The following is a 26543-nucleotide window of genomic DNA, read 5'->3' on the forward strand; positions in this document are numbered from 1 at the left end:
GCGGCCTCCAGTCTGGGTTGTTTCTGTTTGGAGGAGCTGGGTGGAGGGTGGAGGGTGGAGGGTGAGGGCTGGAGGGTGGGGCGGGGCGTGGGTTGTTCCTGCTCAGAGGTGCTTCTCCTTCCTCTGCTCCGGGCAGCCTGGCCCTCTGCCTCTAGGCCGAGGAGATCCACTTGTTTGTCAGCTCTGCTGAGGGAGCCAAATGACTTCATTCTAATGGGGCATGATTCAACGCAGGGGAATAGGTGATTGATGAAATGTGACCCAAATGGCTCCGAAGAGTTCATTTATTTAACATGGGCGAGCAATTTGCTTCTAGGAAGACGTTGACTCACTGCGACTTCCATTATGCAAAATATCCACAGGAATCTCTGCTCTTAAGATTCCCATCAGCCCCTGTGTTCCTCTCTTACCTATTTCATCATCAGCTCAGCAAGTATTTGTGGCCGTGTTTGATCTGCGCCAGGTACTGTACTGGGCCCTGTACACTGCTGCCCGGAAGGAGCCCCCAGACCTGTGAAAGGGAGGTCGCTATGCCCTTGGCCTTTGGGGTGAGGGAACCAGAAGAGGGCATCTCTCTGTCAGGGAAGGCTTCCTGGTGAGGATTTGGCCTGAGCACATCCTGTAAGGTGTCTGGAGTCTGTCTGTAGAGAGGAGGGACTGATGGATGCAGTCTCTGAAGAGGAGTGAGGAGTTTCCCCCGGCACTCGGATGGAGGGGTTTCCCAGTTCCACAGAGATGCAAGGGCAGGAGGAAAGCAAGTGCAGCTGTGGTCAGCTCGCAGGTGGAGGGTGGGGCTGAGGAGAGCAGAGACCTGAGAAACTGGTGAAGGTTTGGAACAGCTGCCTTTACAAAGAAGAGGAGAGGGCGCTGAGCCAGGAAGCCAGGCCTGAGCACCACAGTGGGTGGTCCTCTAGGGCTGAAAGCCCAGCCCGCAGCGACCCAGTTAAGATACAGGGTCCCCAGGGTTGGTGTTGTTTCCCTGGGCACACATTTCCGCACCTGGAGGGTACTCCGTCCACCAGAACTCCATTTTTATCTGTCTTTTATCCTAGCCCTTCTTGGTTGGCTTTGAAGTTACATACCTAAGCACCAATTCTGACTGCCAGTTGTTAGCTGAACAAGTTACCTCTCCTCCCAGAGAATCAGTTTATTCATCAGAAACACGGGAAGATTAATATATCTGCCCAGGTTGTGATTAGAGATTATTTAAGTCAAGTACCAAGCATAGCACGGGAGCGTAGGAACAGTAGTTATGGCTGGTGTTTATCGAGTATTTACTCTATGCAAGGTGTTGTTCTGAGAACTCTGTATAGATGAACTCATTTAATCTCCTTAACAACACAGTGAGATACGTAGAATTGTTTCCTCTGTTTATAGGTGAGGATATTGAAGCACAGAGAGGCTGAGTAACTTGTCAAGGTCACACAGTTAATAAGGTCACACCCTCTTAATCATCACTGCCTCAAAAGGTAGGTGGGTGCTCAAGAAGCAGTAAGTTTCCTTATTTTCTCTGTCACTGTTGGCTGGCTTTTATGTGGCAACAGCACTGACATTACCCTGCTCAAGCCCCCAGTGCTTTGTATCCATTATGGGGTCTTGGCAGGTGTACTTGGCGCCTGGCTGCCCTGGCCTTGGGCACGCTACTGGCCCTCTGTGCCACGGTTCCCTCCTCACCAGAATGGGCAGAGTGGTCACATCTGAGCTCATTGGGTTGTTGTGGGGATTAAATCAAAGGAGAAAATGCCTGGCGGGCGCTCAGCACAGGCTGACATGTTGTGGACTCGGTGGCTTCTTGGTCCTGGTTTCCTGTTGAATTTTTCCCCAGTCGCGTCTCTGGGACCCTCTGTTCGCACACATGGCGTGTGCAGGTGGGAGCTGAGACAGCCCCACGTGACACTTGCTGTGCGCAAAAGGCATGTGGGAGCTCCCTGTGCCAGTGACACGTGGCAGGATTTACAAAAGGGCCTGGCATTTCGAGCAGCCATGGTGCCTCACTGCTCATGACCAAGCTGGTGGTTCAGCCTTTACACCTTTAATTGGCAGGCGGTGCTGCTGCCTTGTTTTGTTCAGAGCTAGAAGCGTAGCAGTATTCTCTCAGGTCAGGGCTTCGGAACCCTTTTTTGCCGTCTGCATCCCTTTGGTAGTCAGCAGAAGCCATGGGCCTCTTCCCTGGAAAAATACTTAAATGCACAAGATTGTAAAGGAAACCAATTATTTTGAAATTTGGTTATCAAAATATTAAAATGTATGCTAAAAATGGTGCTGCTTTATGAATGTGTAAGTAACAAGATTGAGTGGCGAGCCCAGTGACTGCTGTAGTTTTGAAGCCGTGATAAGACATGTTTTGAGATACCGTAACATATACAGAGTCTCCATTTCTTTTGATGACAGTCACAGGGAAACAGGACGACTGCTGTGGTTTGTAGCAATAACAGGGTTCCATCAGTTCAAAATTGAAGGCAGTGCTAAACTTAGGGGTTAGTGAAAGTAAAGATGTGGCTTTTCCCCGCTGTTCATATTCATGCAGCTCCTGAATTTTAATCAGGTTCGGAATCCCTGTCCTGGGTAGTGTGTTAACTTCAGGAGAAAGCGTAAGTCAGTGTGAAATTCAAGGGCTGCTTGCAGCTCCCGTCCCACCATTACCCCCGTGTGTCCCCTCCCAGTATTGAGAGCATCTAGGCTGGGCTAGCTGTTCTGCACACATTAACTTTATTTATTTTAACATCTTATTTTGAAATGATTTCAAGTATATGGCTAGTTACAAGAGTGAAGGGTTTTACTTTTCCCGAGCCATCTGAGAGTGAGTTGCCCACGTGAAGTCCTGTCACCTTGGAACACGTTAGGGCATGCTTCCTTTAGGCAGGGACACCCTGCTGTGTAACACTGCGCAGCCACCACAAACAAGGAGTTCGCAGGGTCGCTTCACTCCCTTCCCATCCTCATACTCATTTGTGTTTCACAAGTTGTCCCGTGAAGCCCGCTGTCGCACAAGGATCCAGTTCGGGGTCACGCGCTGCGTTTGTCTCGATTCTTAAGTCTCCAATCCGGAGCAGTTCCTCCGTCTTTCCTTGACTTTCATGGCCTTGATAGCTTTGAAGTGTCCTGTAGAATGTCCCTAAGTTGGGGTTTCTTGGTGATTGGCCTCAGGCTGGACATCTTGGGTAGGAGTATCACAGGAGCGACGCAGTCTTGTCATCGCGTCCTACCCAGCAGCACGTGATTCAGGCTTGTCCCATTTTGGCCATGCTAACCTTGGTAACTTTACGAAGGTGATGTCTGCCTGGTGTCTCAACTATATAGCTAATCTTTTGTCCTTTGTAATAAGTTTTGGGTTTTTTTGCGGGGGTGGTGGTGAATCTTATGTAAATACCCTCATCTTCAAACTTGCACCCACTGGTTTTAGCATCCCTTTTATGTTTCTTGGCTGAATTGTTTCTTATCGTGGTGGTTGGCAAGTGGTGATTTTTCTAATTCCATCATTCCTTCTACATTTATTAGTTGTTGTTCTACCATAAAGAAAAGCCCCCTCTTCTTCTTATTTATACATTTATTCATGTCACAATGGACTCGTGAATTCTGATTTTATTTGCTAGGTTATAATCTGTAACTATCATTATTTATTTTGCAGCTCAAATTGTTCCAGATTTGGCCTTTTCAAACTGGCTCCCCTGTCCTTCTGGTAACACACTCTGTCATTATGTAAGCAATCCCTTATTTTCTGGCACAACAAAATGCTAAAGACAGATCTTGTTACTGTCCTTGATTTTCTTCCCCAATACTGGCATTGGCCATTTCTCTTGGGATCCCTGTTTCCTTGTGGTACACAATTTAACTTTTATCTGTCCTATACCTCCATGAGGTGGTGGATATTGTCCACCATTTTACGGGTAGGAATACCAAGTCTTCATTAAGTAACTTCCTGAGATCCCAGAACTGGTAAGTTGGCAGAGCCGAAATTTGAACTTTTAAAAACAATTTCACATTTGAGAACGTTGATTCACAAAATCACATCCCCATTTCATAAATGAGGACACTAAACCTCATAGAGGTTTGTTCAGCTAGTTACCTAGGTCACTAGTTACTACTATGCGGCAGAGACCACCTCAGATCTCTTCATTATCACTCTGGGATGCCTGTAAAGCGTGACTCACTTATACTTTGATATAAAGTCCCTTGTCCCTAATACTTGTCAGGTTTTGGTTTCTGAATTTCTTATCTTTGGAGCAAGAAGAAGTGTGGAAAGACAGTCTTCGTAGTGTTGTAAAAACGGTGACCAGCAGCTCTGAGGGGTGGCTGTTTCACGGTGGACGAATAGGACAACTATGATGGTTCTTTCATTGCAGCTGTTGAGCGTTGGCAGCACCACACAGCTCTCAGCTTTCTGAGGCGATGGGCAGTCATTCCCCACTCCTCCTGCAGGTGGCGCGCCCTGACTGTGGCCTGATCCAGAGCCTGGCACAGGGGATCAGCGTTTGGATTTAGAAACCAGAACTGTCCACATATGTTTGCATAATGTAAGGACGTGCTCTTTCAAAATTCTTCCCTTAATGTCAGATGCCCATTGTCATTTTCAGGAAAAGCAGCAGTTAGACTATGAAGAGCTGATTCAGGTCTTGAAGAAAGAGCGGGACATCTACAGCCACCTGGTAAAATCTCTGCAGGACTCAGACAGGTAAGGGTTCCTGTTTGTGTATCACATGCATGGGAGTGTGAACACACACACACACACACACACACACACACACACACACACACACAATTTTGAATAAGTGCTCGTGTCTCAGAGGCAGCAAAGCCCTACCAGTTTGCCTAGGAAGCTTACAGTACTTAGATGGTGATTGCCTTATTTAAATCTCATATACCTATTTTCTATCAAGAATTGTCTGACTTTTGGCAACAAACTTAGAATAAAAATATAATCTCTCAGGTTTTTATTCTACTTATCATAGATTTAGAAAGTCCTATGTATCATCTCAGACGATCCTCACAAGTGTGTGTGAGGGAAGTGTTAATGTTATGCCTGTTTTCCGTAAGAGGCGTGAAGTGACTAGACCAGAGGTGGTGAGGGACAGACCCCGGGACTCAAACAAGTCTCTTCGTCTTGGAGTGACTTTGTCTTTACAGAATTGCTGATACGAATCGTTGCCTGTGAGGCGGCGTGGAGTCAGTTACAGGCTCGTGGTCTTGTCTGGCTGTAGCTCTGTGTCCACAGACACATGGCCTGTGCTGGGCCTCCGTTTGCCTGTCTGTAAACACAGGGTGGGCCTCAGTGATTTCTCACATTACGAAATCATCTCTCTTACACACTGGGATAGTTATAGGGGAAAGGAGTGGTGTCTGGGGTTCATTTCAAAACAGCGCAGAAGCAGAGGAAGTGGACAGGAATACCGTGGAACACGACTGGGTTGTTGGGGCTGGGGTGTGAGCAGATGGGGGAGGGGCTCATTGCATCACAGTTTGTCTTCTTTTGTATGTGACTAAAAGTTTCCATAATAAAAAGTTACACAAACTCACCCTTCATCGCTCCTGCTCTTAGGCCCTTCACTCTAGCCTTGTGCTTCCCTCCCGTGTGCTCTCCTGCCCCTGCCTTCGCCTGGGTCCCCACACCCTGCTTTGTCTCCCACTAGTCCTTGAGATTTCATCCTGAGGCTTACCCTTGTCAGGAGACTCACGCAAATCCCCAGGAAGTTGCCCCCTCTGTTCTTCTGCCCTCACAACTGCCCTTAGCACCTTTGTGTGCTTGTCTCTGTGACCTGCCTCCTCCTCGGGACGGGAGCTCCCTCAGGGCGGGGATCCTGTCGTGCTCGGGGGATCCTGTCGTGCTCGCCTCCATTTCCTGGGGCCGCGATGGAGTCGGCACTTGGGAAATGTTCAGTGGGTGAATACCTCCCCTATCTGCCTCCCCCAACCTTTTAAGTTATGGGATAATTTTCAGATTTTTAAATCTGAAATGAGTTTAGGGAAAATGAAAACATCTAATGAAATTCTGAGAGTAGGCCTCCCTCTCTGCAAGTGAGTGTTTTCCAGAACCCTTAGCTACGAGTCATTTTCACTTGGGGAAGGGGTTGAGCAATGCTGGGAAACTCTAAGGGGGAATGGGCAACGTGAGTTTAATTGTGCAGTTTCCCTGGCTGGGAGCCAGATTCGATTCTGGGCACTGCGAGGTCGTGTGGGTGGATATGTTGCTGGCAAGTCCCCTTAGCATCGTGGATGCTGAATTTCATAGGCTCTTCCTTAATGTATAAAAATGTGAGATGGGACTGAGGCAGGTCAGGGCTGTGACTGACAAGGGTGCTTCATCTTTAGTCAAAATCCATTGAGGGTGCAAACCCCAGCTCTGCCACTCAGCAGCTCTGAGTTCTGGGGTAAGTCTCGTTTCACCCTGAGCCTCCGTGTGTGTTTGCAGAGTTGAGATTGGCTGGCCTACCTCCCTACTTACCTGCCTGCCCACCTACCTGTCTTGTAGGGCTGTTTTGAAACGAGATGATAATGTGTGACGTCCTAATACTGCCTGGCACATAGTAAGCGCTCAGTCAATGGTAACACATGAAGAATACAACATGAAGAGCTTCCGTATGTCTCGATACCCCAGCGCGCACACACGGCTCCTCTGTCCTTGCCATGCCCAGAGGGCAGACCGATGAGCTGAGGCAAGAGGCGCCCCTGTTGGTAACTAGCATTTCTCACTCTGGCAACTGGCAGTACAGTGGCTGACTCTGGAGGCATACCGTAGGAAGTACTTGTCATTCCAATGGGAAAGGGAGGTCAGGAAGGAGACTAGTCATGGGCACGTGTGTGCCTGGTCCTTTCCCCTTTACTAGCTTATTCCTCAGAGCAACACGTAGAAGTTGGCGCCTTTGTCCCGTCTTGCAGAAGTGGAAATCCTCTCGGAGATGTTAGGGTGTCGTCCGAGCTTCTACAGCTAGGAATCACCAGCGCTCGCATCGCCCTGGCCCCCGCCCGAGCCGAGGCCCTTACTGAGACATCGCTCATCCTGAGAACTAGTACTCTTTGCAGTTCCCTGCGGATCAGGGTTTCTCACCCTCGGCGCTGTTGGGATTTGGGGCCGGATAACTTTTTGTTAGGAGGGGCTGTCCTCTGCGTCGTAGGATGTTTAGCAGCGTCCCTGGCTTTTCACCATGGCACGCCAGGAGCACCCTTCCCTGCCCCAGTTGTGGCAGTGTCTCCAGATATTGCCACATGTCCCCTGGGTGGCAACATCGTCTCCAGGTGAGAATCACTATTGTAACTCATAAGAGTCAGAAATTTTGGCTTGTGAACATTATCTCTTGTTTGGGACTTGTTAGGATATACAGGAGGAGGAAGTGATGTTTATTGAGCAGGTGGTATGTGTGAGGCGCTGGGCGACTCCCATGCAGCAGCTCATTTCATCCTCAAAACAGTCTTGAAGGAATGGTATTACCCCACTTTCCAGAGAAGGACAACAGGACTCTGGCGGGCGACTGACTGGCTGGGCCGTCAAGGTCCCTGGGGGGGGGGGGGGTGTGTGTGCCGTTTGGAGCTTGGGCCTCTCTGCCTCCCCACTTCCGCTTCCTCCCCCACTCCTTTCCCGAAAGCGGAATGCATGGAGCTCTTGCCTCTTTCTGAGTGAAGCACCTTTTGTTCCACCAACTCCTCACACCTTGAAAAAGATTCTGGAGTTGGGGAAACATAAATGACAGACACAGGCGCAGCAGCTGTGTCCTTTTCACCCTGTCAGAAAAGGGAGGAGGGAGTGAAGCAGTTAGCTTTCCCAGCCCTAATCACAGGAGCTGCGCTAAAACAATCTCTTTTTCTTCCCCGGTTACGTGTCTCTGCAGCACGACTGCATCCACGCAAGTGCTGAGCTGTGACACCTCTGTAAGGTTTTCCATCAGCCTCCACATTGCTCGCTATGATTGTTCTGAAATGGAAGCAGGTACACGTTGCTAGTAGGGCCCCTTCCCTGGCAAGAAGACTGCTCCACAATGAGCCATCGTCAGAGCAGCGAGCATAGAAGATTAGACATAATGGTTTATTTTGCTTCTGCTATATGTTGATTTATGTGTGCAGTCCCGTGGCTGGAGCTGGGAGAAATTTCTGAAGGAGAAGTGGGGCTTGAATCTGTAGCATATATACAGAGGGTGCCAAAAAATGTATACACATTTTTTAAAAAGGAAAAATCTGTGTTAAAATTGTAATACCCAATATATACCGATAACAAAAGATGAACACAAGTCACATTTGACTTCTGCGATTACAAGAGGTGCTCAAAGTGGTTACCATCAGCGTCCAGACACTTCTGATTACGGCGAACTACTGCTTGAGCAATGCTGACAAAGTGTCCACTAATAGCACTGCGCATGCTGTTTCAATTTCTTCCTGAAGTACCGCCAGTGTAGCCGGGTTTCTAGGGTACACCACATTCTTTAAGGTCCCCCATAGGGAGAAGTCAAAGGGTGTTAAGTTGGAGGTTCTGTTGCATACTCACGCCTCCATTGTTGTACTTCCACAGCGTTCTTGAATTTCAAATACCACTTCAGAATGGTCTTGCTCTCCTCGAGCGACAATGTGCCTCCTCCATTTTCTTTGACTGTCCTGCCTGTCCCATGGTGACGCGAGCATTCATTTGGTTAATGCCACCTTTTGAGTGAACGTCATACTACACATTGCTACTGTAATTCAATTCAACTTTGAAAAGTAACACATAGTAACATCTCCGAAAATGTGTATACATTTTTTTGGCCCCCCTGGTATTTAGAGCAATAGCTCCTATCCATTTTGGGGCTGTGGACTCCTTTTGAAAAATCTGTTGAAAGCTGATAGACTTTCTAGAAAAAGCCACATCTTCATAAATTTTATATGGACAATTTTCAGGTGTTGGCGGACCCTCTTACGCTGGACAGGGAGTGATGTATTTCTTGGTGTCTAGCAAAGGAGGCTATCGGATTTGTTAGTACGTTGTGGTAGTCGCGAAAAATACTCATTCCTTTGACCTGCTAGGAATTTGTCTTAAGACACTAACCTGAGTGTGAAATAGGCTTTGGGCACAGAGTTCAGTGGACCATTGTTTGTGTTATTCAGATGTTGGCTGGGGTCTCCGTTCCTCTGAGAGCTGGGTGTAAGGGGTTCAGACCCGTGCCCCATACACGTCATAAGGAGTCCTGGGCTCTTCTGGACCTGCAGGGCCCAGTTGGTAGCCACCAGCCATGTGCCTGTTTACATGTACATTTAGAGAAGCGTTCAGTTCCTGGGTCCGCCAGCCACAGTTCATGCTCGGCAGGCATGTTCAGCGATTGGCTGTGTGTCAGCAAATACAGGGCGTTTCTGTCATTGGGGCAATTTTGGTGGACTGTCCTCCCCGCGTTCAATGCCGACTCTGGGAGGGGTGCATTTTCTTGGCCTCCCCTGAGTTCTGGGGTGCTCTCCATGCAGCTCAGCACTGTATTACAGTGACCCCTCTATGAAACTTGACACCCCCCGAAAACAAAAATCTATTCTGTGGATTTCTGAGTGGCTAACCCATTACAGTGGAGTCTGTTTGGCCCCTGAATTGGTCCCTCTCTCCCTCCTTTTATCGGCTCACTCTTCTTTCTTTTTTCTCTTCCTTCCTGCGACTCACCCTCACCCCGGTGTCGGCTCTTTCTGGAGTGACAGCAGGCGCAGGCATGCTCTCTTGTCCCCTCTAGTGAAGCCCAGGTGCCAGGCGATCCCCAGGCTCTGGAGAGCCACCCCTCCAAATCCAAGCCCTCAGAAGGCATTTTTCCAAACACCCTGCGGATTTAAACTGTTTTTCCCTAGTTACATCTGTAGCAAAAACTTGAAAATGACCCAGACGCCCACTAATAGGGCGCGAGTTAAAGTAAATGGTGGGACACTTACCTATGAATAATACACAGTCATAAAAAATGGTGTTTGCAAATAATTTCCAAAAATGTAGGGAAGTATTTAAGAATGCACAACTTACATTGTATGTCCAGTGTGATTTCCACCTTGTAAAACATACTCAGGGAAAAAGCTTGGGAGGAAATACAGTCTGCCATGTGTTCATCGGTAGGGGGATCATGGTAATTTTTTTCTTTATACTTTTATATTTTACATTTTCTATAATAAAGATGTATTTGCTTTTATAACCAGAAAAAAACCCACAAGTGACATGAAAGTCAAAGGAAGGCTTGCTGGGTTTTGCATCTTAAAGCACAAACAGGTCTGTTTTAAAATTGCTGATGTCTTGTTTTACCAAGTGTCAGCAGCCTGCAGGCTGAGTTAGACAACGTTGCTGCCCTGCGGAAGCAGCTGGAGCACGACGTGCTTTCCTACCGGAATTTGCGGAAGACGCTGGAGGAGCAAATCAGCGAAGTTCGGAGGCGGGAAGGTACACACCCTCTTGTATGTGTTTCCCTTTGGTTTTTCCACGTGGAGGGCCTTGGCTGAACGTAAGGAGAGGCCTCCAACTCCAGGAGGAGAAGAGGCACCCCCAGGGTTCATCTGGGGCTCCTGTTTTGTGGTGACTATTAACGTGGCTCTCCCAGCCTTATCCGCCTGGCTTCGGCCTTCCTCGTCGAAGGCCCAGCAAACTGTATTAATTCTGCAGAGGGTCTGCTTCAGGGTTGCTTTTCTGGTGCTTCTGCTATGGTCTGTATCCTTTGGTACTTCCAGCTTCAGGCAACCTTGGAACTTTGCAGTCCCCTTTCCCTGGGAAACACCCGCCCTGCCTGCCCCAGCACCCTGACTGCAGACGCGTGGGAGTGAGATTGCTGTCTCATGTCGAAATATTGCTTTTGGCATTGTCATGACCACACGTGGGTTCACTTAGGCAGGGCTGCGAGATGCGGCGCCTGTGGTTCTTTACTGTTGCCATCACAGTGCTGTTTGGCCCACTCCCTTCTTAGAACCTGCGCCCCTTGGGGTCTGGGCTGGAATCTTCTCCCTTTCTGTATGTCTGGCCTGGTACCTGGCACATCTGGGGAAAATTGGTACTAGCAATGGGAGGGGTGGCACTTGTTGAGCACCCACCTGCTGTGTCCAGGGCGCAGCGCCAGGCACTTGACTTCTCAGCCCCGAGCCTGACAGTCACCCCATCAGGTCGGGTCGGTACTGACTTGCTTTTACAGAAGAAGAAACTGAGGCCCAGGGGGAGAGGGTGGGGAGTGATTTACCCAGATGTGAGCTGGGACATCTCCTTTTGAAGTATGGCTCTGTCTAGTATATTAGGTATATCAGCTCATAGCCATGTGTGTTAAATGAGACGTTGGTGGCTATACTTCATTCAGGCAATAGCCTGGCCTCCTCTGCGCCTTCCCGCTCTGACCTGTGTGGCAGAGGAAATGGACCCTTACGTAGGCGACCAGATTCTCTTATCTGGGATCGAGCAGGCGGTTTCTGCACTTGGTCTGCTCGCTACCATGGAGGACTCTGGGGCCATAAAAAACCATCAGGCGCTTATTTCCCTTGTGTTCTACCCTTGCGGGTCGCGTCTGATTTCCCCGCATGCTCACGTAAACAGTCGCTCTCTCGTTTACACTGAAATCACCATTCGCTTTGCCACTCAGAATGGTCTCCAGGCACAACACTTGATATGCAAATTAGAATTCAGAATTGGCTGCAGTGAAAGCTGATACGGCCCATGATAAAACCATACGTTGAGATACCAGCCTGTAGAGACAGAAGGGAAATTATTTGTGTCCTAAAGGTTAAACTCCCTATGTGTACTTACGCCCCCCTCCAGCGCCCACCCCCACCCCCACCCAATTCAAACTGCCTGAGTTGGATGACACTGGGATTGGTCTTGGAAGGATCTGTTTCTGATGTTCTTTTTCTACCCCTCCCTTTTTTTTTCTTTAAGCAGAAGAACCATTTTCGTTTTATAGTGATCAAACATCTTATCTGAGTATTTGTCTTGAAGACCACAATCGATTTCAAGTGGAGCATTTTTCTCAAGAAGAACTTAAGAAAAAGGTACTGGCCTCTGAGTTTCAGTGCTTTGTTGGTTATTTGTTGTCTGTTGGGTTCCTGATCAGAGGTGTAAGGTTCTGAAAGCCCCTTTCCTGTCCTTTCTTCCCTGTCCTCCCTGCCTGTCTTTGCTCCTTCTGCACACGTTACCTGGAGCGCCCTCCCCGTCTCTCTGAGACGCTCGTTCTCAGGCCTGAGGCCCGGGCCCTGGCTCACTCTTCTCTAGGAAATGCTCTCTAATCCTTCCACGTAGAGTTAGCCACCTTTTCCTCGGGTCATTTGCCTCTTTTCTTGTCCCGAATCACAGTGATTTCCTTCTCAGGCAGCTCTGTAATTATCTGGCTGTTTGTCCTCACCCTCTGCGAGGCTGTGAGCATCTTCAAGTTAGTGATCGCGTCCTATTTATTTCTGATTTCCCAGTACCTGGCACACATGGTGGGAGTTAATAGATGCTTTTCGGGAGAATAAAGGTCCAGGTTTGATCAATAAATCTTTTTTAAAACTGGACAGGTTTTTTAGTCTGTTGATTGTTGGTCTGGTTAGAGTGGTTTAGTATTTCAAGGTTCTGAGAGCAATTGATAAGAATAGGAAGCGTGACCTCAGAGGAGGCTGTTTTATTGTAAAATTATCATATACATGTGACAGATTCAGTTTCTGTCTTGGAATAATTCACCTTCTGATAGAGTGGACAGACTCGCAAATGAGGAATTGCAGTGTGGAGTGCAACGGCTGCTGTAATCCGAGCAGGCTGTACAAGGTACAGAGGCAGCAGAGAAGGACAGGGTAACTTGGGGTTTGGGGAGTGCTCCCTTGATCAGAAGAAACTTCTCAACAGAAGTGAGGCCTGAAGTGGGTTTTGAAGGATGAGTAGGAGTTTGTCTGGGCAGAGGGCGTTCTCAGCTGAGAAAGAGAAAAATAGCAGGTGTAAGGTACCAAAGAAAGAAATAGAAAGGAGAACTCTAAAAATGTCGGTATTTTGAGAGGAGTAAAGCAATTAGCATTGAGGGATTTATAAATTTTTGAAGATAAAGGAAATGGGGATGACAATAGCTGCTTCTAGTACCTACTGTGGCTATATTAGGGACCCGCTGTAGTTCACTTGCTTGGCACTTTGTGTTTATAGAATCAGAATGTTTTGTTCTTCTCACTATTACCTTTCGATTTGGGTGCAATTTGTGTTCATGTTTTGGTGCAGTGGACATCTGCTCTGTGTAGTCAGGATGGGATTTCCAACTTTATTTGAGAGGCTAATCACTACCCCATTAAGAAGTCTTTGGAAAATTACTGGCCATTGGGATTTGACGGCTGCAGGGAATGAAGGGGGTGTCTGCTTAATTGCTTCTGCACCCGGCCTGGCAAGACCTGTGCCTTAGGGAAGCGCACTGGGCTGGGAGTCCCAAGATCTCAGCTCCGGGCCTGGCTCTGCCTCTGTGGAGGCCCTGCCCTTCCCACATGACTAGGCACTTTGGCAGCCGCTATACTCGTATGTCTCTTAATTCTCCAGACACCTCCCAGCTGCGGGACCTGGGACTCTTTGTATCTCGGGTTCTTCGTTGTAAAATGGGGAGAGTCATACCAGCCTGCCCACCTCCTCAGGTTTTTGTAAGGAATGATTGACTAAAGCTTGTGGGAGTATTTTAGTAGCTGTAAGTTGCTTTGTGATTGAAGACTGTTATTACTATTGACATTGCTAGGTAGGTGTATAGCGAAGGTGTAAAATAAGGCTCGGACACATCTCAGAAGCTTTGGTCTTGGGGACTTTCCTCCCGAGGGTCTCGAACAACACAGAGAGAGTAGGAGCTGTCATTAGACTGTACCGAGGACTCTCGTGCTCTATGACCATCACCGTGTTCAGTCTCCCAGGAACCCATTCCACAGATGGGCATGTGGAGGCTCACATTAGGGAGCTTGCCCAGAACCTCTTTGCCTTGCAGTGGTGGCCCTGGGATGAGAATACAGGTGTGCTAGTGTTTTTCTCCATCGTACCCAGCGTAGCTGGAAGACTAGAATCAGGCCACCTGACTCCACAACTGTGATGCTGAAAGGTCTGCTCATAGGAAGATCTGTGCCCAGGGGAGTGGCCCGGGGAATCTGAACTCTGCGTATGGGTATCCAGTCCTTCCTCTGCTCCTATCTCCTAGGTCAGTGACCTTATACAGCTAGTGAAGGAACTGTATACAGACAACCAGCATCTGAAGAAAACCATTTTCGATCTCTCCTGCGTGGGGTTCCAGGGGGATGACAGACTTGAGACAGTACAACAAACAGAGGTAAGAAGAAATGTTCTTGTTATCATGTGCTAATTACAAAAAAAATAACAGCCCCCCAAATTTCTCAAGACTGCATTTGTCTCAGGGCGTCTCTTTTGAAATTCCCTTTGCTGTGGCTGGGTTTTGAGGGCCCTGTGGGGTCAGCAGGTCTGTCTGCAGGCTTTCTCGAAATTGGGTCATGTCTACACGGACACGTTTGGTACGTTGTGATGCTTTTGACTCCAAGTCCGGCCCTGCTCTGTGCTGCAGATGCCCATCCGGATGAGGGGCGTGGTCTCGGAGGGACCTGGAGAATCGCCAGGTCAGCCGGATAATTTGGGTAGTGGAGATGTAGCATTAATGAATTTATTAACATTGAAAATCAAACAAGTAACACATCTTTCATTTACCTTCTGTACGAGTCCCCTGATTTTTGTGCATCGTCTCGCTCGCATGGCATTTGGACTTCTGGGTTTGATGGGATGTGTGTTGGTCCTCCCCACACATACCCGGGAGCCCCTGCACTCTGCCACGTCCAGAGGACCGGACAGGCAGGAAACAGTCCCGTCAGCCAGGTTCCTGGCTGTGGGGATTTTCTGCTGGCGGATTGGAAAGTTTGCAAGGCCACGAAAGGTTACCTCACGGCCGTGGACACTAAAGAGCATGTGGATCACTGGGCTTGTGTACTGGGGGTGAGAAGCCCGTTCTGTCGGTTCCTCCCAGGGAAAGACGAGGGAAGCCTGTTCCCTCTGATGATGTCTGGGTCTCTGCTCATCTCTGCGATGTGTTGTCTCCGAGTTTCTTGGTTCTTGGCACATGCTGCGCGTTAGGAAAACCCTGAAGGTGTGACAGTGAAGAAGAGTTTTTCGTTTCCTCCCTTTAGCTTCTGACTTGGCCTAACTCTCCAGGAGGAAGAGCCTTGCTCCCTGCACCTGTTAAGCTTTTTCAGAAGACCGGAACTGTTCTTGCCATGAAACGTAGTAGGGCCTTTTTGTGCTTGGGTCCTCCGGAATCTTCTTGGTTAGCGTTATCTTGAACTCAGCCTGGCATGCCAGGTAAAGAAATGGAGGTCTTGTTGCCACAACATTTCTGGGGAAAGATTTGTCAGCCTTAAGCGGTCTCCTCCCACCTTCAAAGTGAGAAATGCTCCAAGGTATTTATGCTGCGCCCTGGCCATCTGCTGTCTTTGAGAGATGGACTGTTATTGATCGTAGCCTCCAGGGCTCCAGATAATTTTGAAAACCAAGAATATCTGCAGTCCATTTAGGGAGAAACGAGTCTCTTGGTTTGTTTTCTCCAAGGCAGCCTTTTTAATAAGCAGCTCATTCTTCACCTCCTTCATCTGGGTTGTAAATGGCGAGTTTGTTTGTTCATTTGCCCTTTGAAAAAAAATCTGTTAAATGTCCCATTACGTCCTTAGGAGAACAGAGGCTCTTTCCTCTTCCCACTCTGAGGTCTTCATACCAGCCATTCAGATTGAGTCGTTTGTCAGGTCGCACTTCAGTTTGCTGTTCCCTATGGATAGCCTTGTCCTTTGCAGCACAGCCCCCCATGTTCCCCCAAATGGGACAGGACGGGCAGCCTGGGAAGGATGATGTTCCCACAGTAATCTTGAGCTGAGGGAGAAGAGGTTGTTAGAGGTGGGAGGGGGTGGCAGAGAGGGAGGGCCGCCGTCCTTGGGAGAGTGTGGTTCTCCTCTGATGAGAAACCAGGCAGAAGCAAACACCCTTTGCTGTGCAGCAGGGCCTGCAGAGTAGGGGCTGGGTCCCATTCCTACTCTCAGGAGCCTGTAAATCAGAAAAGGAAACAAACATTCTGTGTTTTAAAAACTCGGTATTTTTTTTCTCTGATATTTAATTAACCCGCAGCATTACCTAGCACTTGGGAAATAGAGAATAGAGAAAAGAAATTACCGCTAATTCTGTCATTTTAAAACACAGTTGACTAACATTTTGGTCTCTTTCCTTCTCTATTTGCGTATATGAATGTGTGCATGCCCACAATACATATATACAGTTTTGTTTCTTGTTTTTTTCCCCCAATTGCTGTTACGTTATAGCATCTTTTTCCATCTTATGAATGTACTGAGATTTAACTAACAGCTTCCCTAATTGTTGGACATGTAGGTTGGTTCCAGTGATTCACTATTTTAAAGGACCTGATCATTGTCTTTGGACTCAAATGTTATTCTGGGGTTAGGATTTTTTTTTCCTTAGACTGTATTCCCAGATGTATAACTACTAGGTCAAAAGTACAGATAGAGGTTAGGTATAAAATAGGCCTCTCATTTATTTTCATAAACGAAACTTTTAATTTGACAAAGAGTATAGATAGTAGGAGCCCTTGATGATGGTTGGTCACGTTTATCTTCAAAATGGCCACTGTGGTGTGGACCCCCTCCCGCTGCTCCAACACTGCTATTTCCTGCCTGTGGGCAGTTCACTTCAGAACCAACCAACAAAAGACCAAGAACAGGCATTCTTCCATTTTAAAGTACATTTAAAAAAATCTCTAATGAGGTTGCCCCTATTTTCTTACAGATTTTTTTACTAGTTATTAATTCATGTATTATAGAAAAATGTGGTTGGGAATTGACCTGCTCGTACAGGAGTGACTTGAGCAGACTATCTTCAGGGTACTCTCACCACTTAGATTCTACTATTAACTTTTCCCACCTGTTCATCATTACTCCATCTTTTGGATAAATCGTCATGGATACATCAGTACGCTTCCCCCTAAACACTTCAACATGCTTATCTTTAACCGTAATATGTTCATAGTTAATGTTTTCTTTTAAGGTTCAATTTACATACAGTGAAATGCAATTGTAAGTCTGCTTTTGCTAAGTTTTACAAATGTATGCGCACGTGTAACCCAACACCCCCATCAAGGTCATGTCCCTTCTTGATAGTTCCCACCCTCAGCCCTGGCCGCTCTTCTCATTTTATTCTACCCTGGATTAGTTTTGCCTATACTTGAGCTTCACATAATTGGAATGATACAGTATGTCTCCTTTTGTGTAATGCTTTTTCACTCAGCATAATGTTTTCTGAGATTTATCCATTTTGTTACGTGAGTCAGCAGTTGGTTCCTTTTTATTGCTGAGTAGTATTCCATTGTTTGAATATATTAATTTGTTCATTCATTCTGCTATTGATGGGCATTTGGATTATTTCTAGTTTTTGGGTATTATGATAAAAGCTGGTATGAACATTCATATACAAATCTTTACGTAGACATATTTCCACTACTCTTGATGAAACCTAGGAGTAGAATTCCTGGGTCATATGGTTACTAGTTTTATAAGAAATTGTCGATATTTTTTCCATAGTCGTTTAACATTTTATACTCTCACTACCAAGTTTAATCGTCCTAGTTGATCTGTATTACTTGAGAATATGTTAATAATGGGGAAGAAGCCAATAGCGGGAGAGGGTTCCTCACCCATAGTTAGAAACTTTTATGCCTTCATGAGTAAACTTACGCACGTCTAGTCTGTTTATCGCTTGATCGTTAGCACAGTAGGATCTGGTTTGTGGTCATCGGTTCTGTTTGATCCTGATTGCAGATTTGGATGTAGTGGGGTGGAATGTTCTACTCCTGCGACCTCTTCCATAAGATGACTTCCTGAAGTCACTTGGCTCTGTTTTATTTTTCTTCTTCCAAAACAAGGGTTTTCTCTAAAAGGAAGATCAGACAGATTTCAGTTGGGCTGGGAGAATTATGGGGGTAATTGACTAAATGTAGGAATTTATAGAAAAAACTATGGCGCTAGATCCCCAGACATTGCTCCTCTGTACAGCATGCTCAGCAAGTGACTCAGCACTTAGTGTGTGGTTTTGACACTTTGGGAAGATGCGGTTTGGGATAATTTTTGACACAACTTTGACTGATGTTCTCCCTGGGTGTGGCCACCTTTCCTCTCAGTTTCTATGTGGTTAACCCAGCCGTCCCATGACTAGAATTTTTACTCTTCCAGAGAACTGAGATCTGGCCCTCTTGAGAACTCTGTACTGTCCATTTATAGAATGGCAAACCTTTGGCATTTACACATCTTTAAAGCATTAGGGATTTATGCACTCTGTATAAATAACTGTCCTTCCTTTTCAAAATCATACAGTTATCGTCAGGCAAGCCTGATACCCTACTTATTAGCAATGAGGACCTTTTGCCAGCAAAATGGCAGTGTTGCTGGACCGTCCATCTCAGATGTGTGACAGTCCAAAAAGAGGTTTATGCCCTGTGCTAAATAGGAGGAGTGATGCATAAATCAGACACACCATAAATTTCATTTACTGCTTTCTCGCTATTTGATATTTTCAATTCCATCAATTGCTATTTTCCAAAATCTTGTTACTTTTATATAATCTGAGAGTGAATTTAGCGATGGCAGGAATGGCAGCAGCACAACAGACAGCATATTCAATTTACAGCAGCTCAGGGAAGGCCAGGCGAGGGCAGGGGGAAATTGCTCTCGTTATTTCTTGGGGAATTGGTCCTTAAATTATGCCTGATCCCAGGCAGCTGAATGTGATTTGCCAGAACTAGCAACTCTAACTTTGGTTAATTTTTATTTCATGGCTTTGGCATTTGTTTCTGCCTCTTTTTTGGTTTGTTTTTTGCTTTGCATTAAAAAAAAAAAAAAGTCATCACTGACTTATTCATGCATATTCATGCGGCACCCTTTTTTGGGTTGCATTTTCACACCATTCCATGCACCATGTAGCTTCCGGCTAGCAAGGAAGTCGAGGACACAATCAAGATTGGAGAGGATGACGAGAATAATTCCCTGAGTGACCAGCATTTGGAGCAGAGTGACAAGGTAGGAACACGGCAATTAACTCTTATTCCATCGCCCAATCTGTGCCCAATCCAGTTGTCTAGTCTGGAATGACTCCAGTGGGCTTCTGTTCATTCTGCCTGTATCGAGTGCCAGCTGTGTGCCTGTGGACAGCAGAGACAAGTTCTCTTCCTTCTGAGAAGTTACAGACTGGGTGGTAGAGCCAGTCATGAAACAGCAGACATATAGGTGCAAATAAAAACAGGGCTGTTATAGGAGTGTCATGCGGGGTCTCAGCTCCCGCTCCCCACGTAAGAACGCAGGATATGGTGAGGCCAAAAAGGAACAGCCACGGAGCCACAGGTAGGGGAGTCACACCACTATAGTCTCTCGCTGGCGGCTGGGCGAAGTAGGATCCACATAATCCGCAACCCGCCGTCCACTTCTCTCTTCCAACCAACCAACCAACCAACCCCTTGCTAACTGCAGTCCACCGTGCTAACTGCACTCCGTGCTTGCTAGCTCAGCCACCATCATCTGCTAGCGTAGCCACAGCAGTTATATTAGTGGCAATGGCTCACTGGTTACAGCTGACGGCCAACTAGCCACAGCTGATGGCCATCCGATCACAGTTGATGGCGATTTACTACCTGAGCCAGCGCCTTTCCACGTGAGGCCGAGAGCCTGGAAACTGCACTCCTGGCTCCGTCCCCACAAGGAGGATGATGGGCGTTCGGATGTTGGACCTGGACAGATCGTTAGAGATCCGACCCAACCCACTCGTTGTATGCATTGGAGACGCAGGCCTATGCAGGGAGCTGGGTTATCTGGGACACACACAGAGGAAGTCAGTGGCAGAGCTGGGACAAGAGCCCTGGTCTCTACATGCTGTGAACTCCCAGAGCATTTGATTCCAGTTAAGGAGCCCCTGATAGAACCAAACTCCCCTTCTGAGGGCCTTCTGTAATCTCCTGATCTGGAACCCAGCTTAGTGTCACCTGGGCATGGAGGAGAATTTGACTCTGTCCACGTAGAGTGTTCCTCTAGTCACAGTGATACTGAACATTGGGAGCAAACACTCTCCAAGGTTGAAGGGACCCTGAAGACTGGGGTGTGGTGGGAGCGAGGAGGCTGCAGATTATGGCCTCCCAGGTGTTCAAGTTCATGGGGTCATGAACAGGAAGTCATGAAGTCGTAGATATTATGGAGAGCACAGCAGTTTAGGCGGGGGCTTTGGAATCAGATCTGATTCTGAGTCTTGGTCACTTTCCCTGTGACCTTGCTTAGTTAACCCTTGCTTAACTCCTAAGCTGAGTTTCCCCATCAATGAAGATAATGGTACTTCTCATGAGCATTCTTGTGGTATTTAAATAGAAAGGTATGTACAAAATGTTCAGTGAATGATAGCAGTTGCTGTTTTTATTGTTACGTTCTAGACTTTTCCTTCTTGGGAGGTTGCTTATTTAGATGGATTTAATAACTAGATTGGTGGCAAACAAGACCCTATAAATAACAGCTCTTTTGTCTGGGTCTTGTTTTCCATTTAAAAACTTAATCATTTTACAAGTGTTGAGAGAGGGGTGTGATGGCTAGTGTGTATCTCAGCAGCAGTAATGAAATCAAGGGGAGGTATTTATAGGCTGGTAGAAGAAATTTACAGCTTTGCAAAGGAGGAGAAAGAATGCTAATTGCAGCACCTCAAGACATGCCCAGCATGGACTTTAACTAGATGCATCCTTGGTACCACTCCCGGGACCCTCAGTGACCTGAGAAGGGGTCACTGAGTGATCCATAAATAACATCTCCATGGGAATGAGGAACTTTCCACCTTCCTAATGAGACAAATCAAAGTTACATTAATTCGGATGGATCTGTAATGAGCAAGTCGCCTTTCCGTTATATAATTGGGACGATACATTGCAGAAGTCTATACCAACGTCCGAAGCATTGCTAATGGCAGGGGTTCTGTGCCCCAGGCAGAGCTTCCAAGGAGTGGGCCGTGGGGTGGGGGAACACGCCATAGCGGGTAAGATACTGTATCATGCACTCAGGTGAGTCAGCTCATTTTGTGCTCATCTGCGCCTTGGGAAGTGGCAGTACTGTTCCCATCTTACAGAGGAGGAAGCCGAGGGTGAGCAGAAGTGATGGAAACGCTTGCCAGAGCATCGCCTTGCCATAGAGTGTGTGTGGCCCTGGCTGCCTGCGTCCCTCTTCCCTCTCCTGCCTTCCTGTTCTCTCTGGCTGACTAGCACTCACTCATTGACTGTTTCCATTCGTTCCCTCTCCGCCATGTGCCTCCTTCCTCTCCTCCACAGTCCATTATTTGACCAAATACTTTGATTTGCAGATTGTGGAGGACTCTCCCAAAGGGGGCTGCAAAAATGGATACTTAAGGCAAAGAGATTCCAGTATTTTAGACGCCGATGGAGCCCACAAAGCTGGCTGCCCTGGAGACCAGAATCTAGAAGAAGGCGAGCTCCTGAACCTGCTTACCCCTTTCTTCAACGAGAAGGCCATGTTGTTACTGGAATCCAGGTAGATGTGGGGCCCTGGCTTTGCTTTGTTTCCAGTGTGAGGGGAGAACAAACTGTCATTCTGCTAAATGGATTTAGGTGGTGGTGCTGTGTCATTTACCTGAGAGAGCTCCTGAAATGACTTGGAAGGGATCTAGCCAGTCATGCAATTAAGTAATTAGGCTGCATGTGAGTGGCTGTGAGGGGACTTCAGCAAAGCCTTATGCAAGGAGAGAGAAAGCTTTCCTCTAGAATCATCCCTGGGAGCCCCAGGGAGGGCTTGTCTGGCTGTCAGTGAGAGGAATCAGCCCTACCGAAATCTCTTCCAGTTTCTACAGCAGCTTAAAAACCACCACTGTAGTTGTGACTCTGCTGTTTTATGATGAGCTTCAACAAAAATTCTCCCCTCATTATGTCTGCTGGGAGTCCTTCCTACATGAGGAGATACTACAGGGTGTTTTCCTTAAAACAAAAGCGGAGAAACATTCGGTACATTTGTGTTTTTGAAACTGATCTTTTCGGAGCCAATTTCCCCCCTTTCACATTTGTTCCAGTCCATCATGACAGTTGCTTGGGCTTTGGAGCCCGAAGGAGCTTTTTCTTCATCTGGCAGTGCCTCAGCTTCTCTGACCACTCCTTAGGGTTGCTGTAAAGAGTAAGAAAAAACAGGAAAAATACCGTGTAAGGAAAACGGCTGGCCTGTGGTTTGTGTTCAGTGAACGTTTTCAGTTCTCCTCCAGCACAGATAGAGAAATGGAGCCATAACTACTAAGCATGACTCCTGACAAGAGCCAGGAGCCCCACTGTTTCTTGTATCGTTGGTGGACTAACCTGCATAGACAATTCTTTAGCTAAAAGACAGGATTGAAGTGTTCTGTTTTTGTTTTGTTTTTTTAATTTATTGGGGTGACAATGAAGTGTTCTGTTTTTGTGAGCTCAGGCAGGCTCCCCCTTCCCCATTCCCTGACATCTCCTAACATTTTTCTAGCATGAATCTTCCAGGCCGTGGCTTTTATGGTTTATTATCGTGGGGAGTTAATTGACCATAGAGATGGAGGATTTCTTCAACATCAGGGTCCCACATGTTATATCAGAATTAAAAGATGCATCTCTCTCTCAGAGGGCCACCTAGGAACACACCTGGGTGGTGTGAGCTGGGAAGTCCAATGGGCCGTGGTGGGAGTGGGGTTTTGGAGTCAGACAAACCTGTACTCCAGTCCAGCTGTGCCACTTAGACCTGTGGCAGAACTCCACATATTGATTTCCTCATCTATAGTGTGGGGGTGATGATACTTATCTAACCCATAGGCATCTTGGGAGGAGGAAGTGAAATTATGGGCATAAGTATAGATCCAGGTCGGTTAATATTAGGTGGGGTTTTGGTGATATTACTGCTTAAATCTTGCCCGGCCAGTTACTCCTACCCCTTTCTAAAACCCTCAGGTAAGATTCATACTGTATGCAAGACACAGAGACAGCCGGTGAGTCGTGCCTCTGCAGTCACTGTTGAGCCGTGTCTGATAACCCCAGTGCAGAGCTCGCACAGATGTGGGCCTGAGACTTCCCTTCAGCCTCGGAGCCCTTCCACCTTCCCTTCCACCTTCTAGCCGTTCACCCCGGGGCCTAGGGGGCTAGCAGAGTAGCTGGGCCCCAGGAGCAACTCTGATTCAACCTGTCTGCTCGGATGAAATAAGGGTGCGGCTTACCCAGTAGTCACTTTAGCCTAATTAGCTGTCTTGCACTTGATCAACAGGAGCAATCCATCCGTTGGAGGTGGAGTGAAAGGGTCAGTGCGGGGCCGCGCCTGGCTGGTCCCTCCTCCCCTGTGCTGGTCACCATGTGTGTGATCTTAGCCCTCTCTTTACGTGTTTCCAATTCGTTTAGTCCCCGTTCCCTGGAGGACTGTGGTCTAGGATTTTATCACCGAGATGGTTTGGTCATTGTAGCCTAAAATTAGGTGTGAAATTTGATATCTGAAAATCTGAAAGGGAAGCCCTTGGGGACTATTGGTTTTTTACAAATCTAATAGTCTTGAGCTCTGAGTGACAGAAGTAGGGGCCCTAACTCCTAGAAAATCTGAGTCTGCTGTGCTGGGCATGTTTCAGGGACAGGAAAGGTAACCCTGGAGAGTGGCACTGGTGAGAGGTCCAGAGATGTTAGCAGTCTGCTAAGCTCTAAAGAGGCTTGGCAGCTTGTGGGCTGCAGGGGGGTAGCCCTGGCAAGTGTATGAAGGTGGATTCCCTGCTACAGGGGGACCAGATCTGTGGGGGTTCCAGACGGCACCCCAGGGTCCTCCTGGAGTCTCCCCTTCCCTTCACCTCCCAAACCTAAGTTCTGACCGTTTTACCTGCTAAGTAGCCCTGAATTCATAGCCTTCTCTCCATTCCTAGCTGCCGTCGTGTTTCTCCGGCATCTCTGCAATAGTGTCCTCACTAGTCCCCTGCAGCCATCCTTGCCCCCTTCCCGTCTGTTTTCCACGCTACTTCCCGAGCAATCACTTCATTTCTCTACTTAAATCCTTCAGCGACGCTCCGCTTTTCTTGGGGTCAGAACCATTAATGTGGCCGCTAGGGCCTGCGTGGTCCGGCCGCCCTGACCTTCGGCTCTGTTGGCGCCGTTCTTGCCTTGCTCCTGTGCTTCGGCCGCACTGCCTTTCTTTCCGTGCCTAGAACAGGCCAACGGCTTTGTTTCAGAGCCTTGGCACATGCTGGTACCTCTGGTGACTGCTCCTGTTCAGCTGTTGCATCCAAATCTTCCTTAAGACCTTGTCTTGGCCAGCGACTCATGTGACACATGATCGTATGAACCTTGCCCAGCAACTGACTGCTTTGCAGCTTCTCTTCTGCCCTCCCTGGCTGATGACCCTTCCTGACACATCACTGAGAAAACAGAAACAGGTGAACTCAAACTGTTTCACTTTTCCCACCAGTGCTGCCAGCGTATTTGCCTCTCTACCCACAAATGCTGACTTAACTACTTTGGAATGGAAGAAATAAATATCCCTGCTCCTCCTCAAGACCAACCCTCCCCTTGGGCTTTAGTTCCTGTCCTCTCTGGGTGCCCTCTCTTTTTTGCATCATTAGTTTTTTCCTGTCACTGAATCATTTCCAATAACAAGACAAGCATTAACATGAACCTGCTCCCCTCCCCCACCTTGTCACTCAAGCTACTGCCCCATTGCTTGATTCCCCTTAAAGTCAGGGAAGAACTACTTATATTCACTGTATCTACTTCCTTCCCTTCCATTCTCTCTTTATCCCATTCCTAGTGCTTTTATTCACTCCACTGATCAAGGTCAGTGACCAGTGTCCAACTTGTGAAATCCAGTGGCAAGGTCAGCCTTTCAGCAGCAGCCGGCCCCTCACTCTGGTCTGTTCGGTGCCTTCCTGTGGCCTCTCCTTCTCAGTCTCCTTTGCTGGCTCTTGAATGTGGAGCAGCTCAGAGTTGAGTTCCCAGCCCCCTTCTCTCTATACCTTCCCTCTCTCATGGCTTCTGAGCATGCGGTGGGACTTCCAAATGTATGCCCAGACCTTGTCCAGTGCATACGGCCAGCTGTCTTTCTTGACGTCTCCTCCTGGCTAAGACACGTGAACATTAACCTGTCCAAAACCCGACTCCCTGTTCTACTCTGCTTCTCTACTCTTCTCTCACCTGTCAGCAATAGCACTGCTGTCTACCTGGCGTAACCGGAAGTAGTTTCCACAACGCCCGTACCCTTCAGCAAGTCCTGCTGATTCCACCTGCAGTGTGTGCGCCTTATTTAACCCCTTCACATCTTTCCTACCATCCTCTTAGTCCACGTCTTGCCTGGCCTCCTCGACAGTCCATTTTCCACAGAGCAGCCAGAGTGACCTTTTTGAAACATAGATCAGATCATGTCTCTTCCATGCTTAAAGCCCTCCAGTGGATTTCCATTGCCCTTACAGTAGGGTCAGAGCTTCGTGACCTGGCCTCTGCCCGCTTTTCTGTCTTTATCACCTACCTTCTTGCTCCCTGTGCTCCAGCCACACTGACCTTCTTACTGTTCCTCAAACACCCACGCTTGTTCTCATCTCCGGACCTTTGCAGTAGCCACTTCCTCCACCCGGGAGGCTCTTTTCCTGGTAGTATATGTGCCTCGTGGGGTCTCAGCTAGATATCAGCTCTGGAGAGAGGCCTTTCCTGACCTCTCCGTCTGACACGCATTGTCTCAGGATCTCCTTTCTCAAATCAGTGTACTTGTCATTGTCTGGCATGGTCTTACTTAGTTATCAGTGTGTCCATGAACGTCTGTCTGTCTTCTCCTTAATAAAACGTAAGCTCCATGATTCTTTTCCCCCTTGCATTCCCACTGCCTTGCATGACCAATGGGTGGTGCTCAATAAATATTTGAATGAAGGTGCAGGCAAGCAAAAGCTCCACATCACAGTAGAAGGTAAGTTTAGGAAACTGGAAAGAATGCTGTGCTGCTTTGCAGTCAGGAGGGCCTGGGCTCCAGTCTCTGCTCTGCACTTTACTGGGGGATCTTGAATATTTATGGTCCCGATTCTTCATGTGTAAAACGGGGTTAGTATCAGTCCCCATCTCTCAGTCACCATGAGGACTTAATGTAGTTAAGGCTCTGACACACCGTGAGTGCTTCATAAATGTCACTTCCTTTCCCCTTACGCCTTCTGTGTGACACAGATGCTCAGGAAGGGTAGATAAACAATGTTTGGGCCTCTGACAAGACCCTTGGACTGAACCATTAAAAAGGTCCTGATTATGGCGACAGCTTAATGAATCTGCTGTTCAGATTTCTAGCAAAGGAACACTTGAAATGTTTTATTTAACAGCACCACCACTTTAGTATATTATAATGGCCTCTTTCACCACCTTTTACTACCCATTTGTAAAGTCTTTTTCCTGGGTTTTATTGTGTGTTGTTTGGTAGTGAGTAATGGTTCTCCCTTGGCTAGCTGAATAGCAATTGTCATTATTTTTAATCTATATTAAGGGAAAGAGAGGAAAGGAAAATTTAGTTTAACGTGTTTGAAATACCAGAAATATTTTTAAAGTCTGGGTTTACTGAATTTTAAGATGGTTTGTGTA

General features: G+C 47.5%; 1 protein-coding gene across 6 annotated transcripts in view; it reads left to right on the top strand.

Moving 5' to 3' along the window:
* CDK5RAP2 (CDK5 regulatory subunit associated protein 2) overlaps nucleotides 1-26543 on the top strand; it is a 168846-nt gene that overhangs the window by 79040 nt on the left and 63263 nt on the right. For 3 of the 6 annotated variants that reach the window (XM_019731198.3, XM_088793159.1, XM_074330933.2), the window contains exons 15-20: nucleotides 4575-4672; nucleotides 10224-10354; nucleotides 11825-11937; nucleotides 14073-14201; nucleotides 18907-19002; nucleotides 21308-21495. In XM_019731198.3, coding sequence (XP_019586757.3) covers nucleotides 4575-4672; nucleotides 10224-10354; nucleotides 11825-11937; nucleotides 14073-14201; nucleotides 18907-19002; nucleotides 21308-21495 — 755 coding nt within the window. The remainder of the gene's footprint in view (nucleotides 1-4574; nucleotides 4673-10223; nucleotides 10355-11824; nucleotides 11938-14072; nucleotides 14202-18906; nucleotides 19003-21307; nucleotides 21496-26543) is intronic. The other 3 variants (XM_019731199.3, XM_074330930.2, XM_074330932.2) reach the window with 3 other exon arrangements.

This window comes from Rhinolophus sinicus, chromosome 16 (assembly GCF_057876585.1).
Source record: "Rhinolophus sinicus isolate RSI-liver-muscle chromosome 16, RSI-T2T, whole genome shotgun sequence".
NCBI lineage: Eukaryota > Metazoa > Chordata > Mammalia > Chiroptera > Rhinolophidae > Rhinolophus > Rhinolophus sinicus.